Source organism: Musca domestica, unplaced genomic scaffold, assembly GCF_030504385.1.
Source record: "Musca domestica strain aabys unplaced genomic scaffold, Musca_domestica.polishedcontigs.V.1.1 7, whole genome shotgun sequence".
Classification (NCBI taxonomy): domain Eukaryota; kingdom Metazoa; phylum Arthropoda; class Insecta; order Diptera; family Muscidae; genus Musca; species Musca domestica.
Genome location: NW_026712383.1, coordinates 25,121,726 through 25,140,640, shown reverse-complemented (window position 1 = coordinate 25,140,640; position 18,915 = coordinate 25,121,726). Strand labels below are relative to the sequence as shown.

At 38.9% G+C, this 18,915-nt stretch overlaps 2 protein-coding genes across 2 annotated transcripts; both read right to left on the bottom strand.

Moving 5' to 3' along the window:
• Positions 1-5,789: 5,789 nt before the first annotated feature.
• On the bottom strand, positions 5,790-11,467 carry LOC101898045 (uncharacterized). Its single transcript, XM_005191075.4, has 4 exons — positions 11,320-11,467; positions 11,073-11,259; positions 6,728-7,234; positions 5,790-6,663 (listed from the first exon to the last, which is right to left on the bottom strand). The coding sequence occupies exons 1-4, from the start codon at positions 11,340-11,342 to the stop codon at positions 6,061-6,063; spliced, it is 1,320 nt and encodes a 439-aa protein (XP_005191132.1). The 5' UTR covers positions 11,343-11,467; the 3' UTR covers positions 5,790-6,060.
• A 2,908-nt stretch (positions 11,468-14,375) lies between these two features.
• Positions 14,376-18,695, bottom strand: LOC101897878 (ras suppressor protein 1). Its single transcript, XM_005191074.3, has 3 exons — positions 18,531-18,695; positions 14,707-15,328; positions 14,376-14,638 (listed from the first exon to the last, which is right to left on the bottom strand). The coding sequence occupies exons 1-3, from the start codon at positions 18,667-18,669 to the stop codon at positions 14,548-14,550; spliced, it is 852 nt and encodes a 283-aa protein (XP_005191131.3). The 5' UTR covers positions 18,670-18,695; the 3' UTR covers positions 14,376-14,547.
• Positions 18,696-18,915: the final 220 nt, after the last annotated feature.

Below are 18,915 nucleotides of genomic sequence, written 5' to 3'. Positions count from 1 at the left end.
CTATCCAACGTTTCAAACTTGGCCGGAGGGTAGTGTTCTCAACGTCCTCGAACAGCGTGGCATGGTTGACCGTATCAAAGGCCTTTGATAGGTCGAGAGCCATCACTACTGTTCTGTGGCACAGCCTGTTCTGGTTGAGTCCTCGACTGATATGTGTGGATATGGCGTGCAATGCTGTTGTAGTGCTATGTAGTGGACGGAAACCGTGTTGATGGTTAGCAACTGAATAGCTTCCTCTGATACTGGGGAGGAGTAAGGCCTCGAGAGTCTTTGCTACTGGCGACAAAAGCGAAATTGGCCTGTATGATTCGCCTTTGCTGGCATCCTTGCCAGGCTTCAGTAGCGGGACCACCCTGCCCATTTTCCAGGCTTCGGGAACTATGTGGGTGGCTAACGACAAATTAAGGACTTTGGTTAAATACTCAACTCCCGGCGTATCCAGTTGCTTCAACATTACCATTGATATTCCGTCCGGGCCCAACTCTTTAGATGACTTAGCGTTTCGGATGACATTCGCAACATCACCCATCGTAAACTGTGGAGGTACATCCTCGGCGGGAAGAGCTCTTATACGACGTAGTACTCTTCGCCTCGCCCTATCACTGTCGGGGTGCTCGACAAATTGGCGGTTAAAACAGCCAGCGCACCTCTTCGGATCAGTCACAGTTACGTCGTTAAATGTGACTGCTGTCCTATCATCCTTTTTCCCAGGGTTCGAGAGTGACTTTACCGTTACCCACAGTTTACTCAAATCGGTTCCGATGTTGCAACACTTCAGATGGTCTAGCCACTTTTTCCGCTTATGCTCCTGTACCAACCGGTTGACTTCCACTGTCAGATCACTGACTCTGGGATCAGTAGGGTTGGTACGTCGGAGCTCATCACGCTCATTCGCTAATCCCGCTGCCTCTGCTGGGAAATTTGGTCTTACTTCGGGTATTCGACCAGCAGGTATATAGCGAGCGGCTGCAGCTTTGATGATGTCCCGGAAAGTCCTTTCAGCTACCCGAACATCAGAAGGATTGGGCAGTTCTCTGAAGCGAAGGTTGGTGAACTCTCTGAACTCGGGCCAGTGGGCTTTCCCATGGTTAAGGAAAGTGCGGCGTTCAGAGGTTATGAAATCGGGAGATCTGCTGATGGAGACGATTATCGGGAGATGGTCTGAGCCAAGAGAAATGACGGGTTGCCAAGTCACGTCATTTATCAGACCGGGTGACACGATGGTTAAGTCTGGCGAACTGTGACACTCTCCTCTTATTCGGGTGGGGGCATCCTCGTTTACCGTGCAAAATGTGGAGCAGTCAATCTGCTCTGCCAACGCTGATCCCCTCTGGTCATTACCTAGGACGGAATGCCACAACTCATGGTGGGCATTGAAGTCCCCTAGTACCAGGCGGTTATTGCCTTCCAAAAGTGAGCTTATATTAGGCAAGTAACGCGGTTCACACCTATTAACCGGCGGGATATACACATTAAGCACCTCTACCTCGGCAGTACCACACTTGACTGCTACCTCCATACACTCCATGTACGGGTCACTAGAGACTAGCTCAAGCGAGATAGGTCTGTATTGAACAGAATGGTGTATCAGGAACGCTAATCCCCCACCTCCACTTCTGGTGCGATCTTTCCTCAATACGTTGTAACCATTGCAACGTTGTAAGCTACAATTTTCATTGAGCTTGGTTTCCTGCACCGCTGCGATCTTGATATTCCTCCGATTCATAAAATCCACTATCTCATCAATTTTACCTCGGAGTCCGTTGCAATTGAACTGCAAGAACGATGAATTGTCCGGAATCGGAACAGCAACATGTGGCGTTAAGTGCTGCGGTAAAGGTTGCTGTTCTGGAGACTGCGGGGGAGTTCCATACTCCGACGACGACTCGGAAGTAGACGACGAGGTCGTGGACTCACTGGGGACTACGTTGGTGCAGCACGAAGCAACATAGTCCCTATCGCTATAGTCTCGCAACCGGGTTAAACCGGAACAATTTCTAAAATGCACCCATCCTCTGCATCCATTACATCGCACCGAGACTGATCTATGGTGGATGGTGTTTTGGCAAACCGTACAGAACCATGGTCCGGGGTTTTCCTCAAGCCCGGCACGGACCAAAAGAATCCGGAGCAAGCATTCCGGGATGTGCTGCTCCCAAAACAGAAAAATAAACAAACACGAACATGTATACACTGGGTTGGCAGCCGCTGGCCGAAACTGAAGTGTTGTTGTTTCGGGTCAATCCGGTGTCGTAGAACCCGCTGCCGTGGGATTGTCTTTTGTCTGTAGGGAGGTCAAGTTCGAAGATGGGCTATATCGGTCCACGACATCGTATTGCCCCGATATTGAATTGTCTGAAATTCTACACAATGAGTTCTCTGTGAGTACTTTACCCCCTGAAAGAGAATTTTTGTATATAGGTTCACGATATCGTATATCCCCCATATAACTGTACCTTCCGATATTCGGTTTTTTGATGATTTTAGCCACATTTTTCAATGACATTGTCTGAAATTGTACACAAGGAATTCTTTGTGAATACCTTACCCCCTGACAAGAATTTTGTATATAGGTTCACGGTATCGTTTAGCCTCCATACAATGGTGCCCCCAATATTCGATATTATGATGTGATGATTTTGGCCAAATTTTTCAATGGAATAGTATGAAAATCCACACAGGGAATTCCCTCAGAGTACTTTACCCCCTGGAAGAGAATTGTTTATATAGGTCTACGTTTTGGTATAGCACCCATATAAGGCTACCCTGATATTTCGTATTTCACGACATTATTCACTGGAATTGTTTCATATTTTGTATTAAGAGTTCCTAATCGGTACTACAACCTACGACAAAAAAACTGCGCATGCGGGCCAACGTCTTCGTATAGCCCCCATATAACGGTACCTCCCTATATTCGGTTTTTGGATGAGTTTAGCGACATAATCCACCGGAATTGTTCTAAATTTCGTATTTGAAGTTTGTTATGGGTACTACAGTCTATTATAGAAAATTGTCTATGCAGGTCCAGGTCTTCGTATAGCCACCATATATCGGTTCCTCCCTATATTCGGTATTTCGATGATTTTAGAACAACACTCACCGGAATTGTTTCAAATTTTGTGTTTGAAGTTCTTAATAGTTACTACAGCATACATATGTAATGGCCTATGACAAAAGCTTGTAATGCAAGTCAACGTCTTCGTATAGACCCTTATATAACGGCGAATTACTATATTCGGTATTTTAATGATTTTAGCGACATTATATACCGGAATTGTTCCAAATTATTTGAGTATTTGAAGTCCGTTATGGTTACCGCAGTCTATGACAGGAAATTGTATATGCAGGTCTGCCTCTTCGTATAACCCCCGTTTAAAGCTGATCATTTAAACGGTATTTTTCGGAATTTGATTTGACATTTTGGAATTTGGATTTGACATTTTTAAGTCCCTTTTAAATGGTGGATGATATTAAAAGTTCGGCCCGACCGAAATTAACTACCTTTTATACCCTACACCACATAGTGGTAAGGGTATTATGTCTTTGTGCATTTGTTTGTAACATAGAGAAGAAAGTGAGATAGACCCATTGTTCTCTTTCGGGATCTTCATAGAAGCACTTTCTGAGTCGGTTTATGCATGTCAGTCCGACTGTTCATGTATTCTTGTGAACCTATTGGAATTTGTGATTACGGATCAGATTTAGATATTGCTCCCATATATCTTCAAACGATTTCGGGTTAATTGTGCACCGAATGACCAATATCAGTCCAAATGACCTGAATTTTGACACATCCGAACGAATTCTGTCTAGAAGCAAGTACGTCAATTTGGTGAAAATCGGTTCAGATATAGCTATGGCTCCCATATATATCTTTCATCCGATTTGGGTATTCAAGACCCTTACATGCACTCCATAACAATGATATTTTTGATACTGGGCATTAGATACGGCTCGAAAATACCTCTGCCGAATTGTTTCGAGATTGGTTCAGATTTATATATGTACAGGGTGAGATAAAAAAATTGCAACAAAGTCAATGACAAAATTATTCAATTTTTTTAAATTTTATTGAATGAAAGCAAAAAATGTCGGAAGTAGCATCAAATTTTAGAATAAGGTTAGATTTGTTCGAATTGGTCACCTTTGGTATGAAATTTGGCTTTCAAACGGCCGATGAAACTGTCACACGCTGCCCGAATATTGCTCTGTAGCATTTTGGCCTACTCCCGGCGAAGCGCTTGCTTGAGCTGATCGACACTTTGGTATTTTTTAGTGCCAACCTTGCTTTATAAAAAATTGCCCAGACACAATAGTCCAACGGATTGGTATCCGCAGATTTTGGTGCGCTGGAAATGAAGCGAGGGACCTCATTTTGTAACCATTCTTGGGTGGCGCGTGCTGATTGGAATGTCTAAGGTCTGCGGCCAAAATGTTTGCGTGCCCAAGGCTTTAATACACCCTCCATACGAGCGGAGAGCGACCACCAGCTGTTATGGCGGCCCACACCATCACCATGACCTGCGCTTGAGTTCTAGTAGCCAACCGAAGGTGCACATTTTCAGCTGACCTCTTTGGCAAGTATGCACGATCATTTTGTTTGTTTACAAACTGTTGGACCACGAATGTTTTCTCATCGGAGAAAACCAAATTCGGCAGTTCACAACTTTCGCCCAAGCAAAGCTACTCTTAAGCTCTTTTGAGTCTATTTTCTTTCTGTTGCCGTGTAAATTCTTACACTTTTTGGAATTTCAATAGCTTTACCCCGAGCTAATATTCCAATATTTGCCGAATGGAATATTGCGATATGTTCAGCTCACGAGCCATTTTTCGGCCACTGCGACTCGGGTTTGGATGAAGTCGCTTCTATACATTTCGAACCATTTCTGCTGATGTTGCTGTTTTCTTCCATTCGCTTCCTTGACCGGAGGCTACGCTAAAAGTATCACGCTAACGAGCGATGGTACGAGACACAAAATATTTATTTTAAGACTTAAATGATAGAGTGCTCTCTCTTGTGGTTTTCCAGTCAAATATAAATATATCACACTATCACGCTTAAATTCCATCACGAAGAATTTTTTTTTCTGGAAAATTCTCATCAAAATGCTTTTGTACGCTTGTAAACAATAGAATGAGCTGTCACTGGAATAATTTTGACAGCTGTCGGACGAGTGGCTTGGAAATGACAGCAGTCTGAAGTTGGTTGTTTAGTTCCATTTTGGCCCATAATTTTACTTGCTTTCCCTACGTTCCTTTGTTCTTTTACGAAGAAGCCAGTCAAATAAGTGTTTTATGTATTTTCACCTTTAAGCCAGAACAGAATATGTTCTATCTTAAAGGTGAGAGTACATAAAACGATTTTTTGACTGATCTAAAGGTGAGAATACATAAAATATTTTTTTGACTGGCTTAAATCAAGAACAGGCTTTTTCGTAAAAGAACAGAGGAACGTAGGGAAAGCAAGTAAAATTATGGGCCAAAATGGAACTAAACAACCAACTTCTCACCTTAAGTCAACGGAACCATGTGTAGAGGAATGAAGCTTCAATGAGCTTTACCATAATCCAAATACTCTATTCAGGAATCCAAACAAATTCTTTAGAGTCGGTTTTATCATGATGAACTTAGTATGAATTCAAACCATTATTTAAAAATAGATTTATCGCATCTTGGCATTGGAGTTTAAGACAAAATAATTATATTTGTAAAAGATTTATTAAAAACAACCTTTTATTATGGTAGTCATAGGAATTATTTCGAATTAAAATTTACAACTATAGATTTTATTTATTACTTCTTAATTTGTAACTTAACATCTTTCAAGAAATTGCACATAATATACATTCTTAATATATAAGTTTTAAATTAAAATGTTTAAAATTGCTCATGGTTTAACCTCACAGAGGTGGTGTAACCAAACCAGATGGTAAACATTGAATCCTTAAAGATTAATACAACTTGATATAAAATACAACTAAATAATACATTTACATAATACCTTTAACAAAAAAGACATACAATAATTGAATAACGTAATCCCAAACACAAGAGACATCAGAAAAATTCATAGAATTTTTTCATGCGTGCCTTTGTGCGATTTTCTCGCCGCCTTTGCATAAACCCGTTGAAATCCTTTCTTCTACTTTGCCTTTCCATAATCTGTGTCATTTTTTCCGTAGCCGTAACATGACGCTCCAGCAAATTTGTCAAGGTAGTGGAGATTCCAATTAAATGCTGCATTAGCATATTATTCTGCTGCATTTGATACTGTAATGTAAATGGACTACTCTCGGAGGCGTTAGGATTATCTTGTGTGTCCTGTATATGATTTGGAATGTTTAAGATGGAATGTAAGTGATTTTTATTGTCTTTTGTTTCACAGTATGCCTCCTCATCGATGCTTTGGTTTTTGGGTTGGGCAGGTGAATGATGATTTGCCTCACAATTGTAGACCGATTCCTGACAGACATTTACAAAACTAGCTGGGTTAGGTTCTTCGCCATCATAATCATCATAAGAACTTATCGAATATATAGAGTTGTTGAGGGTTTCCCCTACCAAATCATCATCAGTTCCGGACTCAACATTAAAATAGCCAAGGGTTTTGGAATTTTTACACATACGTTTCTTGAGGCGTAAGCGAGCATCTGACCATACCTATAATAAATATAAAGAAAATGGAAAAACATGTCATCCAACAAAACTTGTTTTTTTATTATACCTTCTTCCATTCGGAGATTGAACGATATGGTGGTCCAATGGCATTGAGTTTTTCCACAATCTCTTTCCATTCTTCATCGGCTTGTTGACGGTCCACCCCAGCATTGTAACCTCCGGCAGCCGATGGATGTCGTGCCATTTCTAAATGTAACAAACGAAATTGTCTATCTGTGGTTTTCTTTTTATGTGTCCAACTTCGTATGTGTCTACCGCATGTTTCCGTATTTATTTCGGGCTGCTGCAGCTGAGTTTCTTCACAATTTCCATTTTCATATGTTTGTTCATCATAACTTGGTGGTAGTTCGACTTCTGTTATTTCGTAATGATCATTTAAATGATTTTCATTGCTCGACATAGACTGAGAGACGGCATAAACAGATTGAGAATTTTGCATTGAGTTGTTGATGAAATCTTCATCTGATTCAGACTCTTTTGTTTTTGTTTTACGTCGCCTCCGGACTTTCGCCCCAATTCGTTTTTTCAATCGCAAACGCACATCTGACCATACCTGTAATGGGAGAGGGAAAATATGAAATATATTTCGTTGTTGGAAATGGAATTTCTTGCAAGAGAATTTATCGGCGAATCACAGAAGAACTTGAATATAGCTTTTTAGGGAACTTGCGAGAGATTGAAAATCTGCTTTAAATTGACTTGACAAAGGAACTCCAGAAGATAAAAGGCAAAGAAATAAACCAGTAAACAAGGGAATAAGCCAATATTAAACCTGCATTTATCACCGTAATTCAAGCAATACCTTCAATATGGGGAATTTTACAAGGACCCAAGTAGGTCTGTAAAGGTTGTTCCTACAAACTGAAATTGTCAGAAAACTTAGCTAAAAGTTAAACAGTTCCTTTAGCACGTATTTAAAAATAACCTTAAAAAAAAGACTTATAGGGAACCTCTAATATTAACCTAACCGTGTTTTTATACCCTCAGCCATATGGCTAGAGAGGGCATATATCAATTTATACGGCCAAAACGTGCCTCATCGAAATAATGGTTTTAGACCCTAGGTCTCTTTGGACCAAATCCGTTTCAGGACATTTGGAGTAGATCTAGCGATGTGCGTCCGTCTGTCTGTCTGGTGCGCACAATAACTCTCGAAAGGGAGTATCCGATTTGATCCAAACTTGGTTCATTGTAAAACTTAGATTGAGTTCGGAGACGGGGAATTTCGGTCCACTCCTTCTGGTACCTCCTCCACATAATGTCAACATTTTCAGAGAAAATAATTTACTGCACAGAAAGAGAAAGGATAATCCGATTTTGCTACAACTTTGCAAATAGTTATATTTGCATCAGTGTTAAGTCAGGTGCGAAAATGGACAATATCGGTCTACTAAATCCAGTACCTCCTCCACAAAGAGTCAAAATTTTGAATATTCATGAAGCTCATAAAACACGTAATAAACATCCGATTCCATTCAGAATTGGCACATCTAAATATTTTCATCAAAACAAGATGTATTATAAAGATGGTAGGGATCGGACCATTCCTTCGGGTATCACCCCCTCAAAGGGCCAAAGTTTCGAATAACCAAAACGACCATGAAATCCAAAATATGCATATATGCAAAATATGCAAGTCCTCTTCGTATTTCACACATTGTATTATTTCTCCTAACACAAGATATGCTGTGAAGATGGGATATATCGGTTCACTCCTTCTAGTACCTCCCCCACAAAGGGTCAATATTTTGAATATCTATGAAGCTCATAAGATACGAAAAAAAACACCCGATTTCATTCAGACTTGGTACATCTCAATACTACTATTAACACAAGATCTGCTATAAAGATGGTAGGGATCGGACCATTCCTTCTGGTACCTCCCCCACAAAGGGTCAAAGTTTTGAATAACCAAAACGATCATAAAATCCCAAATAAGCATCCGGTTCTCTTCAAATTACACACATTACAATATTTTTATTAACCCAAGGTCTGGTGTGATGATGGAACATATCGGCCTAATGCTTCTGTTACCTCACCCACAAAGGGTCAAAATTTTAAGTATCCATGAAGGTCATAAATCGCGAAATAAATATATTTTAATATTTCCATCAACACAAGATTTGTTATAAATATGGTAGAGATCGGACCAATCCTTCTGGTACCTCCCCCACAAAGTGTCAAAGTTTTTAATAACCAAAAGATCGTAAAATCCGAAATTAGCATCCGAAAGTAGTCGATATAGTCCAAAACTGTCACGTCGCAATATTTATATCAGTCTTAGGTCAGATACAAATTGGCCAATTATTGGCCAACTGCTTCGGAACCTTCCCCATAAAGAGTCAACAGTTTGAATGATCATAAGTCAAGGCTGGGGGTATACATCTTTCGGCAAAACCGACTGATACTATTTTACTTGCTATGGAGGACTTTTGAAAGAAATTAAATATTACAGGGTGAGATGAAAAAAATGCAAAACAACTTCAGACTGCTGCCATTTCTAAGCCACTCGTCCGACAGCTGTTAAAATTATTCCAGTGACAGCTCTTTATATTGTTGAGAAGCGTACAAAAGCATTTTGGTGAGAATTTTCCAGAAAAAAGTTATTTTTGAATGAACTCAAGCGTGAAAGTGTGATTTATTTTTATTTGGCTGGAAAACCACAGGTGGCTAACGTTAGAGCACTGCAGTATTTAAATGTGAATAAATCTTTTGTGTCCCGTACAATCGCTTGTTACCGTGATATTGGTAGTGTAGGCCGACGTCAAGTAAGTGGACGGAAGAAAACAGCAACATCAGCAGAAATGGTTCGAAAAGTAAAGAAGCGACTCGATCCAAACCCGCGTAGCAGTAGCCGCAAAATGGCTCGTGAGCTGAATATATTGCAATATTCCATTCGGCAAATATTGAAAAATGAGCTCGGGGTAAAGACATTGAAATTCCCAAAAATTGCAAGAACTTACACCGCAACAGAAACAGACAGAAAATAGTTTCAAAAGAGCTGCTTCGCTTGGACGAAAGTGAACTGCCGAATTTGGTTTTCTCCGTCTTCGATGAGAAAACATTCGTTGTTACTTGCCAAAGAGGTCAGCTAAAAATGTGCACCTTCGGTTGGCCACCAGAAATCAAGCGCCGGCCATGGTGATGGTGTGGGCGCCATAACAGCCGATGGTCGCTCTCCTTTCGTATTAATCGACCGTGGTATCAGAATAAATAACGAATAACGAAAATATTCTGGAGGGTGTATTAAACCATTGGTCACGCAAACATTTTGGCAGCAGACCTTGGACATTCCAACAGGACTCAGTACAATTGCACTCAGCACGCGTTACCCAAGAATGGTTACAAAATGAGGTCCCTCGCTTCATTTCCAGCGCATGATGGCCACCAAAATTTCCAGATACCAATCCGTTGGACTATTGTGTCTGGAGTATTTTGGAAAGCAAGGTAGGCACTAAAAATACCAAAATGTCGATCACCTCAAGCAAACGCTTCGCCGGAAATGGGCGAAAATACCGCTGAGCAACACTCGGGCAGCGTGTGACGGTTTAATTTGCCTTTTGAAGGCCCTAGTTTGTGTGAAAGGTGACCAATTCGAACAAATCTAAACTTATTCTACAATTTGATGCTATATTCGACATTTTTGGCTTTCATTCAATAAATTTAAAAAAAAAATGTAAAAATTATGGCGTTTGACTTTGTTGCAGTTTTTTTTATCTCACCCTGTACTTTTAACTTGGGCAATTTCATCAACTCTTGAAGATTCTAAACACACATTTGAATCTTCTAATGGTCTTGGTACAATGTCAAACGGTTCCTTGAGCGTGAGATCTTTCTCTGGACTCTGGGCCGTTCCCTAGGCGTAGATATCTTAAGGCTAGAATTTCATCGTTTTCAGAAACAAAATCCATTTCGAGGGCTATTGCTATTGAATTAAACATCATTCAAGTGACTCCCAATTGTTTGTGACTGTACACGACAAGTCAGTCACACATAGCAACGCACACGTTACGTCGAGCTTGTCACGCCACTTTAATTATAAATTTCATTTGTGCTTTGTTATTTTTTTTCGAAATTTGAGATCATGCATAACAACGTCTTTGTGTGTATGTATGTTTGAGTGTTTTATCACGATTTGTGGGCAAACTTCGTGACGTGACACAGAGCGAAACGTGACTACAAAAGGTATGTGGTTTACAAACACGCACATCATCGTTATCGTCGTCAGGCAGCAGACTGGAGACAAGACAACTACATACACGGCCACAAATAGTTGTTGTTGTATACCAACTACAACAAAAACAATGGAATATTATTTTTTCTGTGATGTTCCAAGACAGCCATTTCTTCCTTGGCCATTTTTTTCGAAATATGCAATTATTCAACCTTACCTTTTTCCATTCGGACATCGTCTTGTGTGGTGGTCCCAGCGCATTTAATTTCTCCACAATTTCCTTCCACTGGGCATCGGCCTTGGCTCGATCCACTCCACGACAATATCCTACTGCAGCCTCTGGCTTTTGGAGCATTTCATATTTCAACAAATCAAATTGTTCCGTTGTGGTTACCTTGACCACTCTGTAACATTGAATTTTGGTTAAAAATACAAGGAAATAAATAAATCTCAATGATTAATACCTTCTGGACGTATTAGATGACATTTAAATGGCTTTATTGTTATTGACAGTACCGGGTAGCTGGGAGAGCTCCATCAAACTCTATCCTCTGTTGTTGCTGTTCATTCCACAACACAAATCAATTGTTTGTGTTTTTTGTTATGATATCTCGGAAAATGGCAACTCTGCTAGCAAAGTGTCATTTGTTTGAATTGAAATGATGTGGTAACACAGTTACTTACATTGATGGGAAAAGTCAGAGCTGGGAAATGTAAAATTCTTAAAATGTTTATCAAAGTAGATAGGGTTTGAAAAGAATTTAAGATTTTTTCACACTGTTTGGCATATAAAGTAAAGAAAAAGTTGAATATACGAAGGCTGGTTTATTGCCTCACAATTAAAACGTCGATATCTCATCAAGGTTAGTACAGAAACTGCTCTTCATTAGATACTACATTTGAGATCTAAGAACCAGTCCTAATTAGCTTCCATCTGTGTCTTAGGTTACCGTCGTGGTAGTTCATCCCATTCCACTTACCTTAATATTCCGGTTAAGAAACATCTGTCAAAAAAGCGTATTTTTTTCGATGTAGGAAAATTATCGGTTCTTTGGATCCGATTCGAAGGGGTCCATTATGGGGAATAAGTTTTCAAGAATGGAGTTATTTGGTTATTTGTATCAACATCTTTCCGAAATCCAGCGATACGAGTATTTTAACTTGTACAAACCGATTTATTTCAGTTATATAGGAGAGGTTCAAATGCCAACTATTATTTTCCCTTTTTCTAGGCTTCTTGGGATTTTAAAAAAGAATCTGGGTAAAAAGATTAAAGTTTTTACTAATTTAGAGCAGTTTCTTCTTTTGCTCCCTTTCTTCCTTTATTGGTTATTCTGGTTTTTTATACCCTCAGCCATAAGGCTAGATAGGGTATATATCATTTGATACGGCCAAAACGTGCCCCATCGAAATAACGATTTTAGACCCTAGGTCTCTTTGGACCAAATCCGTTTCGGGACATTTGGAGTCGATCTAGCGACTCCGTCGGTCCGTCCGTCAATTCGTCCGTCCGTCTGGCTGGTGCGCACGATAACTCTCGAAGGAAGTTTCAGATTTGGTCGAAACTTGGTACATCGTAATATTATTGTCAAACTTAGATCGAGTTCAGAGATGGGCCATATCGGTCCACTCCTTCTGGTATCTCCCACACAAAATGTCAAAATTTTTAAAGAAAATAATTTAAAGAGAGAGGATAATTCGATTTTGCTCCAACTTGGCGAATCCTAATATTTGCATCAGTGCTAGGTCGGGTGCGAAAATTGCCAATATCGATCCACTCCATCAAGTACCTCCCCCACAAAGAGTCAAATTTTTAATAATTATAACTCTTATACAATGTGATGTGTGAAGATGGATTATATCGGTCCACTCCTTCTGGTACCTCCCCCACAGCGGGTAACAAAATTTTGAATATTCATGAAGCTCATAAAACACGAAATTAACATCCGTTTCCACTCAGATTTGGTATATCCCAATATTTCCATCAACACAAGATCTGTTATAAAAATGGTAGAGATCGGATCACTCCTTCTGATACCTCCCCCACAGAGGGTAACAAAATTTTGAATATTCATGAAGCTCATAAAACACGAAATTAACATCCGATTCCATTCAGATTTGGTAGATCTCAATGTTTCCATGAACACACGATCTGTTATAAATATGGTAGAGATCGGACCATTCCTTCTGGTACCTCTCCCACAAAGGGTCAACATTTTGAATAACCAAAACGATTATAAAATCTGAAATAAGCTTTCGGTTTTCTTCATATTTCACACATCCCATTATTTATACTAACGCTGTGAAGATGGAATATATTGGTCTACTCCTTCTGGTACCTCCCTACAGAGGGTCAAAATTCTGAGTGACCATATAGCTCATTAAACGATTGCATTCAGACTTCATAAGTCTCAATATTTTAAAGAACACATGATCTGTTATAAATATAGTAGAGATCGGACCTTTTCTTCTGGTACCTACCTCACATAGGGTTTAAGATTTTTGAAAAACAAAACGCTTAAGAAAAAGCAAAATGCGCATCCAACTCTTTTTAAATTTCAGGCATACAAACATTTTTACTAACTCAAGTTCTGTTAGGAAATAATAGGATTAAAAGAGCTAAAGAGTTGCTTCATTTGGTCGCAAGTGGGAAACTGCCGAATTTGGCTGTCTCCGTCTCCGATGAGAAAACATTCGTTGTCCAGCAGTTTGTAAACAAACAAAATGATCGGATGTTTACTTGCCAAAGAGGTCAGCTGAAAATATGCACCTTCGGTTGGCCACCAAAACTCAAGCGCCGGCCATGGTGATGGTGCGGGCCGCCATAACAGCCGATGGTCGCTCTCCGATCGTATTTATCGACTGTGGCATCAGAATAAATGCCGAATATTATAGCGAAAATATTCTGGAGGGTGTATTAAAGCCTTGGGCATGCAAACATTTTTGCCGCAGACCTTGGAAATTCTAACAGGACTCAGCACCATCGCGTGCTGGGTGCCAACCAAGAATGGTTACAAAATGAGGTTCCCCGCTAATTTCCATCGCACAATGGCCATCAAAATCTTCGGATACCAATCCGTTGGACTATTGTGTCTGGAGTATTTTGGAAAGCAAGGTTGCACTTAAAAATACCAAAGTGTCGATCACTCAAGCAAGCGCTTCGCCGGGAATGGGCCACAATACCGCAGAGCAACATTCGGGCAGTGTGTGACGGTTTCATTGGCCGTTTGAAGGCCAAAGGCCAAAATTTGATGCTATTTCCGATATTTTTGGCTTTCATTCAATAAAATTTAAAAAAAGACTTTGTTGCAGTTCTTTTATTTCGCCCTTTATTTGTTTTAAAAATCCACGTTTATTCAACAGTTGGTCCTTGAGAAAAAATGTTCAAAAAATCCACGGTTTACCGGTTGGGTGATCCTTGAGAAAAAATGTTTAAAACATCCACGTTTTGGTTGGATGATTCTTGAGAAAAAATATTTAATTCTGTCCTGTTTCAAAATTACTTTCAAAATTAAATAACTTGGTTAAAAAATGTTTATTTTAAATACAAATATCAATTAATTTACGGTTAAAAAAATACAAACTTTTTAAATTAGTACAAAGAACACACACGAGCACATAAATGACTTATTTTAAATTCAAAGGCACTCTTATTCGCCGAAATAATGTGATGCAAAACAATCCCCATCAAATTAGGCTCGAACACGAGAAGCTTTTTTGCTTTTATCTGCCTTTGGCGGTGGTGGACCACCACGACCAGCCATCATGTGGCGGTTATAAATGCTGCAAAGAAAGAAAAAAAATTAAAATATTTAAAAATTTTACAAATGACAACAGCGACAACAACTTACATTTTATATGTTTCGGTTTTCAGATACTCAATAACATGGCTAATACCCAACAAATATTGTTCAGCAATGGGTTGGACCCAGGGATTCTCTTCCATCTTCATCACGGACTTACTGCCCAACAAATCCAATTGGGCCACCTCTGGCGGCAGGAATTGCAAACGATTGTGCTGGATGTGTAATTCACGCAAACGTGTCAGCTCGCCAATTTCTCGTGGCAATTCCAACAGATCATTGTCACGCAATCCCAAAATTTGTAGATTTTTCAGATTTCCCAAACCCTCGGGTATATATTCGAAATCATTATCACCCAAATAGAGGGCACGTAGTGTTTCCATCATGAAGAAATTTCCCGGCAATACCTTTTCATTTAAATTATTGTAGGATAAGTCGAGTACTTCAAGTACCGGGAAGGCGCCAAAGCCACGCGGTAAGCTATCCAAACGATTTATCGACACATTGAGTATGCGCAGCTTGGGCATGGAAGACAGTGATACGGGTAATTCGCGTAGTTGATTATTGGAAAGATTTAAAATTTCCAAATTTAAGAGGTTGGCAATACCGGGATTGATGTTGCTGATGCGATTGTGGCTCAGGGTCAGTCGGGTGATGTTGGACATATTAACTGGAACAAAGAAAGATATGTATGGATTATTGAAGATTATAACATTACACATTTAACAAGTAAAGAAGCTGCAAGTTCGGCCGGGTCGAACTTTAAATACCTCCTAGCATTTTGGCAATTTTCAAAAAAAAAAAAAAAAAAATTAATTAATTAATTAAATCCGTTCAAAATTCTGTTAAAACCTAAAAAATACAGAATGTGGCCCTTATATAAGGGTCCATACAACGACGCGGACCTGCATAGGCCACATTTGTCATAAGCCATTATAATATTCAAATACCAAATTTGAAACAATTCCGGTGAAAAATGTCGCTAAAATCATCAAAATATTGAATACAGGGAGGTACCTTTATATGGGGGCTATACGGAGACGTGGACCTGCACAGACAATTTTCTGTCATAGACTGTAGTATCCATTATGAACTTCAAACACCAAATTTGAAATAATTCCGGTGAATAACGTAGCTAAAATCTTGAAAATATCAAATATAGGGAGGCACCGTTTTATGTGGGCTATACGAAGACGTGGACCTGCACAGACAATTTTCTGTCGTAGGCTTTAGTATCCATTACGAATATCAAATACAGAATTTGAAACAATTCCGGTAAATAATGTCGCTAAAATCATCAAAATACCGAATATCGGGAGGCACCGTTATATGGAGGCTATACGAAGACGTGACCTACACAGACAATTTTCTGTCATGGGCTGTAGTATCCATTACGAGCTTCAAAGGCCAAATTTGAAACAATTCTGGTGTAAAACGTCGCTAAAACTATCAAAATACAGAATATCGGGAGGTACCGATATGTGGGGGCTATACTAAGACGTGGACCTGCACAGACAATTTTCTGTCATAGACTGTAGTATCCATTATGAACTTCAAACACCAAATTTGAAATAATTCCGGTGAATAACGTAGCTAAAATCTTGAAAATATCAAATATAGGGAGGTACCGTTATATGTGGGCTATACGAAGACGTGGACCTGCACAGACAATTTTCTGTCATAGGCTGTAGTATCCATTACGAACTTCAAATACCAATTTTGAAACATTTCCGGTGAATAATGTCGTTAAAATTACCAAAATATCGAAAATAGGGAGGTACCATTATATAGGGGCTATACGGAGACGTGGACCTGAACAGACAATTTACTGTCATAGCCTGTAGTATTCATTACGAACTTCAAATACCAAATTTGAAACAATTGCGCTGAATAAAGTCGCTAAAATTATCAAAATACCGAAAATAGGGAGGTACCATTATATGGGGGCTATACCAAAACGTGGACCTACATGACCCATTTTCAATATCAAAAGTCCTGCAGACATAATATACATTTGAGTAAAATTTTATTAGCCTTCTTCATTTCCTTCGGAAGCTAGAGTGATATCCACGGACGGATAGACGGATGGACATCGCTAAATCGATATAGAATTTTATGCTAATAAAGAATATTTATACTTCGTGGGGTCTAAAATGTAAATATCGAAGTGTTCAAACAGAATGACAAATTTAATATACCTTCCTTCTGTGGTAGAGGTTATAAAAAGTCGATATAGTCCAAATCTGGCACGTTGTAATATTTATATCTGACTTAGGTCGGATATGAAATGGAAAATATTGGCACACTCCTTCAGTACCATCCCATTAAAGGTCAGTATTTTAAAAATCATAACGCAAGTCAAAAGTTATTTTAATAAACCGACATTGGCTGAGGGTATACATCTGAAAGATTTCATGATTTTTTTCCGGATTTTATTTGGAAAAACTTGTCTATATCTTTCAAAAAATCACCCTTCAGAAGCAAATTTCCTTAACTTCTTACTTTAATAATACAGGGTATTTTATGCTGCAAACAATTTTCCCCAAATCTAGAGAATATTTCATGAGTATGGCAACACCAAATGCAAATATGCCCAATTGACAGTCTTCTCTCTCCCCCAAGGTAGATGTACTAGGTAATCGCATCAGCCCAGCTGACGGCACCATTAAATGTCAAAACAAATTGTTGTAATGAAGAATTCGCCCTAAATGAATGCAACAACAAATTTGTTTATGTTGTCTTCCCTAAAACTATTTTTATAATATTTCAAATAATTTAAGAGCAAGTTAAGAGTGAAACTAGTAAAAATAATTAAAAGAAAATGAAGGAAGGAGTATAGAATGGAGTTCAGCTTTAAGAATTAAGTTAGCCTCAACATCTAAGATTCCCAAAGCACATCACGGGAAGTGGTGCAAGAATTCGACTCTTGTCATTTGCAGTTCCGGAAAACTTTCGGTTTAAACCAGTAAAATATAGTCATTATAAGTTTCTTGGTTTAAAAAATATCGCAATACTACTCTTATTTGTTTTACAATAAAAACTTTTATTGCGAAGTTCGTTTACGACGAGAGGCACACAAAATAAAATGTAAACAAACACCTCGTTTCTGATTGGTTGAAACAAATTTGCCGCAACCTTTAAATGTCATGGCGAATCTATGTTTTTCGCCTTAGATGCCAATTTTGACATTTGAGGGGACCACAAAAGTTGCTTTGTTGTAGCAATTCGCCGATGCGGTTACCTGTTAGATCTACCTTGCTCTCCCCCTTTGGTATTTATGACGTTAGATTATAAAATTAACTCAAGCAACAAGTTATGATACAACAACAACAGCATAGAAAAACAATTAACTTCTAATTTTCCCAAAGCAATTGATTAACATAATGCAAATGTTTACAAAATACAAGAAACAATGCAATGTTCATTGAATACACATATCTATGCTGGAGAATATTTAAGATGTACTGAAGAGCATTGTTCCACTCTAGTGTGGGTTGTTGAAAACTCATTCACCATGGAATTGCTGCAGACGGGGATGGACGGACATTGATTACTTCACAGATGTAGACAGTAGATGAGGTCATCTGCATGCTGACACAATATCATATTCATAATTTTCAATTAGAATTTTGTGGAAATCATCAAGAAACACTCATCTTTCATGGTAAAGTTGGAAAACTATTAGAACTTATTGTCATTTATTATTTTTGTTATGTTCACCCGTTTTGGTATGGCAACACCATTTTTTTCTTCACACCCACTGTTATTGTATTTTTTTTCACGTTCATTCATTGTAGTTTATTGTTTACAATTGATTTTGGCAGTTAGTCACTTTTGATTATTTATTGTTGTTATTAGTTTTATTCACTTACACAATCCCGGCAACTCCTCAAAGGAGCTAATGCCCTTGTCCACCAAATCGAGTTCCCGATTTTGTGTCTCGCGCGCCTCATCCAACACCTTCTTTGCTTTGGACATTTTCGCTTGTACTGGCAAACACGACTGACTCATGTTGACGTTCTTTTTTGCTGGGGGACGAGAGCGCGTTAACAGAATAAAATAAATTACTCTCTCTCTCGGTGTTTTGTTTACATTACTCTCGAGAACACACACACTCACGTACACTTAATACACGTACGGTCAATAAAACAGCAGTGAAAAAGTGTTTAATGGAATTTATTCTGATATAGCGAAATTAAGAGTTTAAACGAAATAATGATCAGGTAATAAAAGTTGATACTATTGAAAGAAAATATT

Excerpts from the sequence above, each read along its gene's own strand:
- LOC101898045 (XM_005191075.4), bottom strand. The coding sequence starts at position 11,342 with ATGTCATCTAATACGTCCAGAAG. Across the intron at positions 7,235-11,072 it reads CGATGTCCGAATGGAAAAAG|GTATGGTCAGATGTGCGTTT; the intron begins GTAAGGTTGAAT and ends CTCCCATTACAG. Across the intron at positions 6,664-6,727 it reads CAATCTCCGAATGGAAGAAG|GTATGGTCAGATGCTCGCTT; the intron begins GTATAATAAAAA and ends TATTTATTATAG.
- LOC101897878 (XM_005191074.3), bottom strand. The coding sequence starts at position 18,669 with ATGAGTCAGTCGTGTTTGCCAGTACAAGCGAAAATGTCCAAAGCAAAG. Across the intron at positions 15,329-18,530 it reads TGAGGAGTTGCCGGGATTGT|TTAATATGTCCAACATCACC; the intron begins GTAAGTGAATAA and ends TCTTTGTTCCAG. Across the intron at positions 14,639-14,706 it reads AAAACCGAAACATATAAAAT|CATTTATAACCGCCACATGA; the intron begins GTAAGTTGTTGT and ends CTTTCTTTGCAG.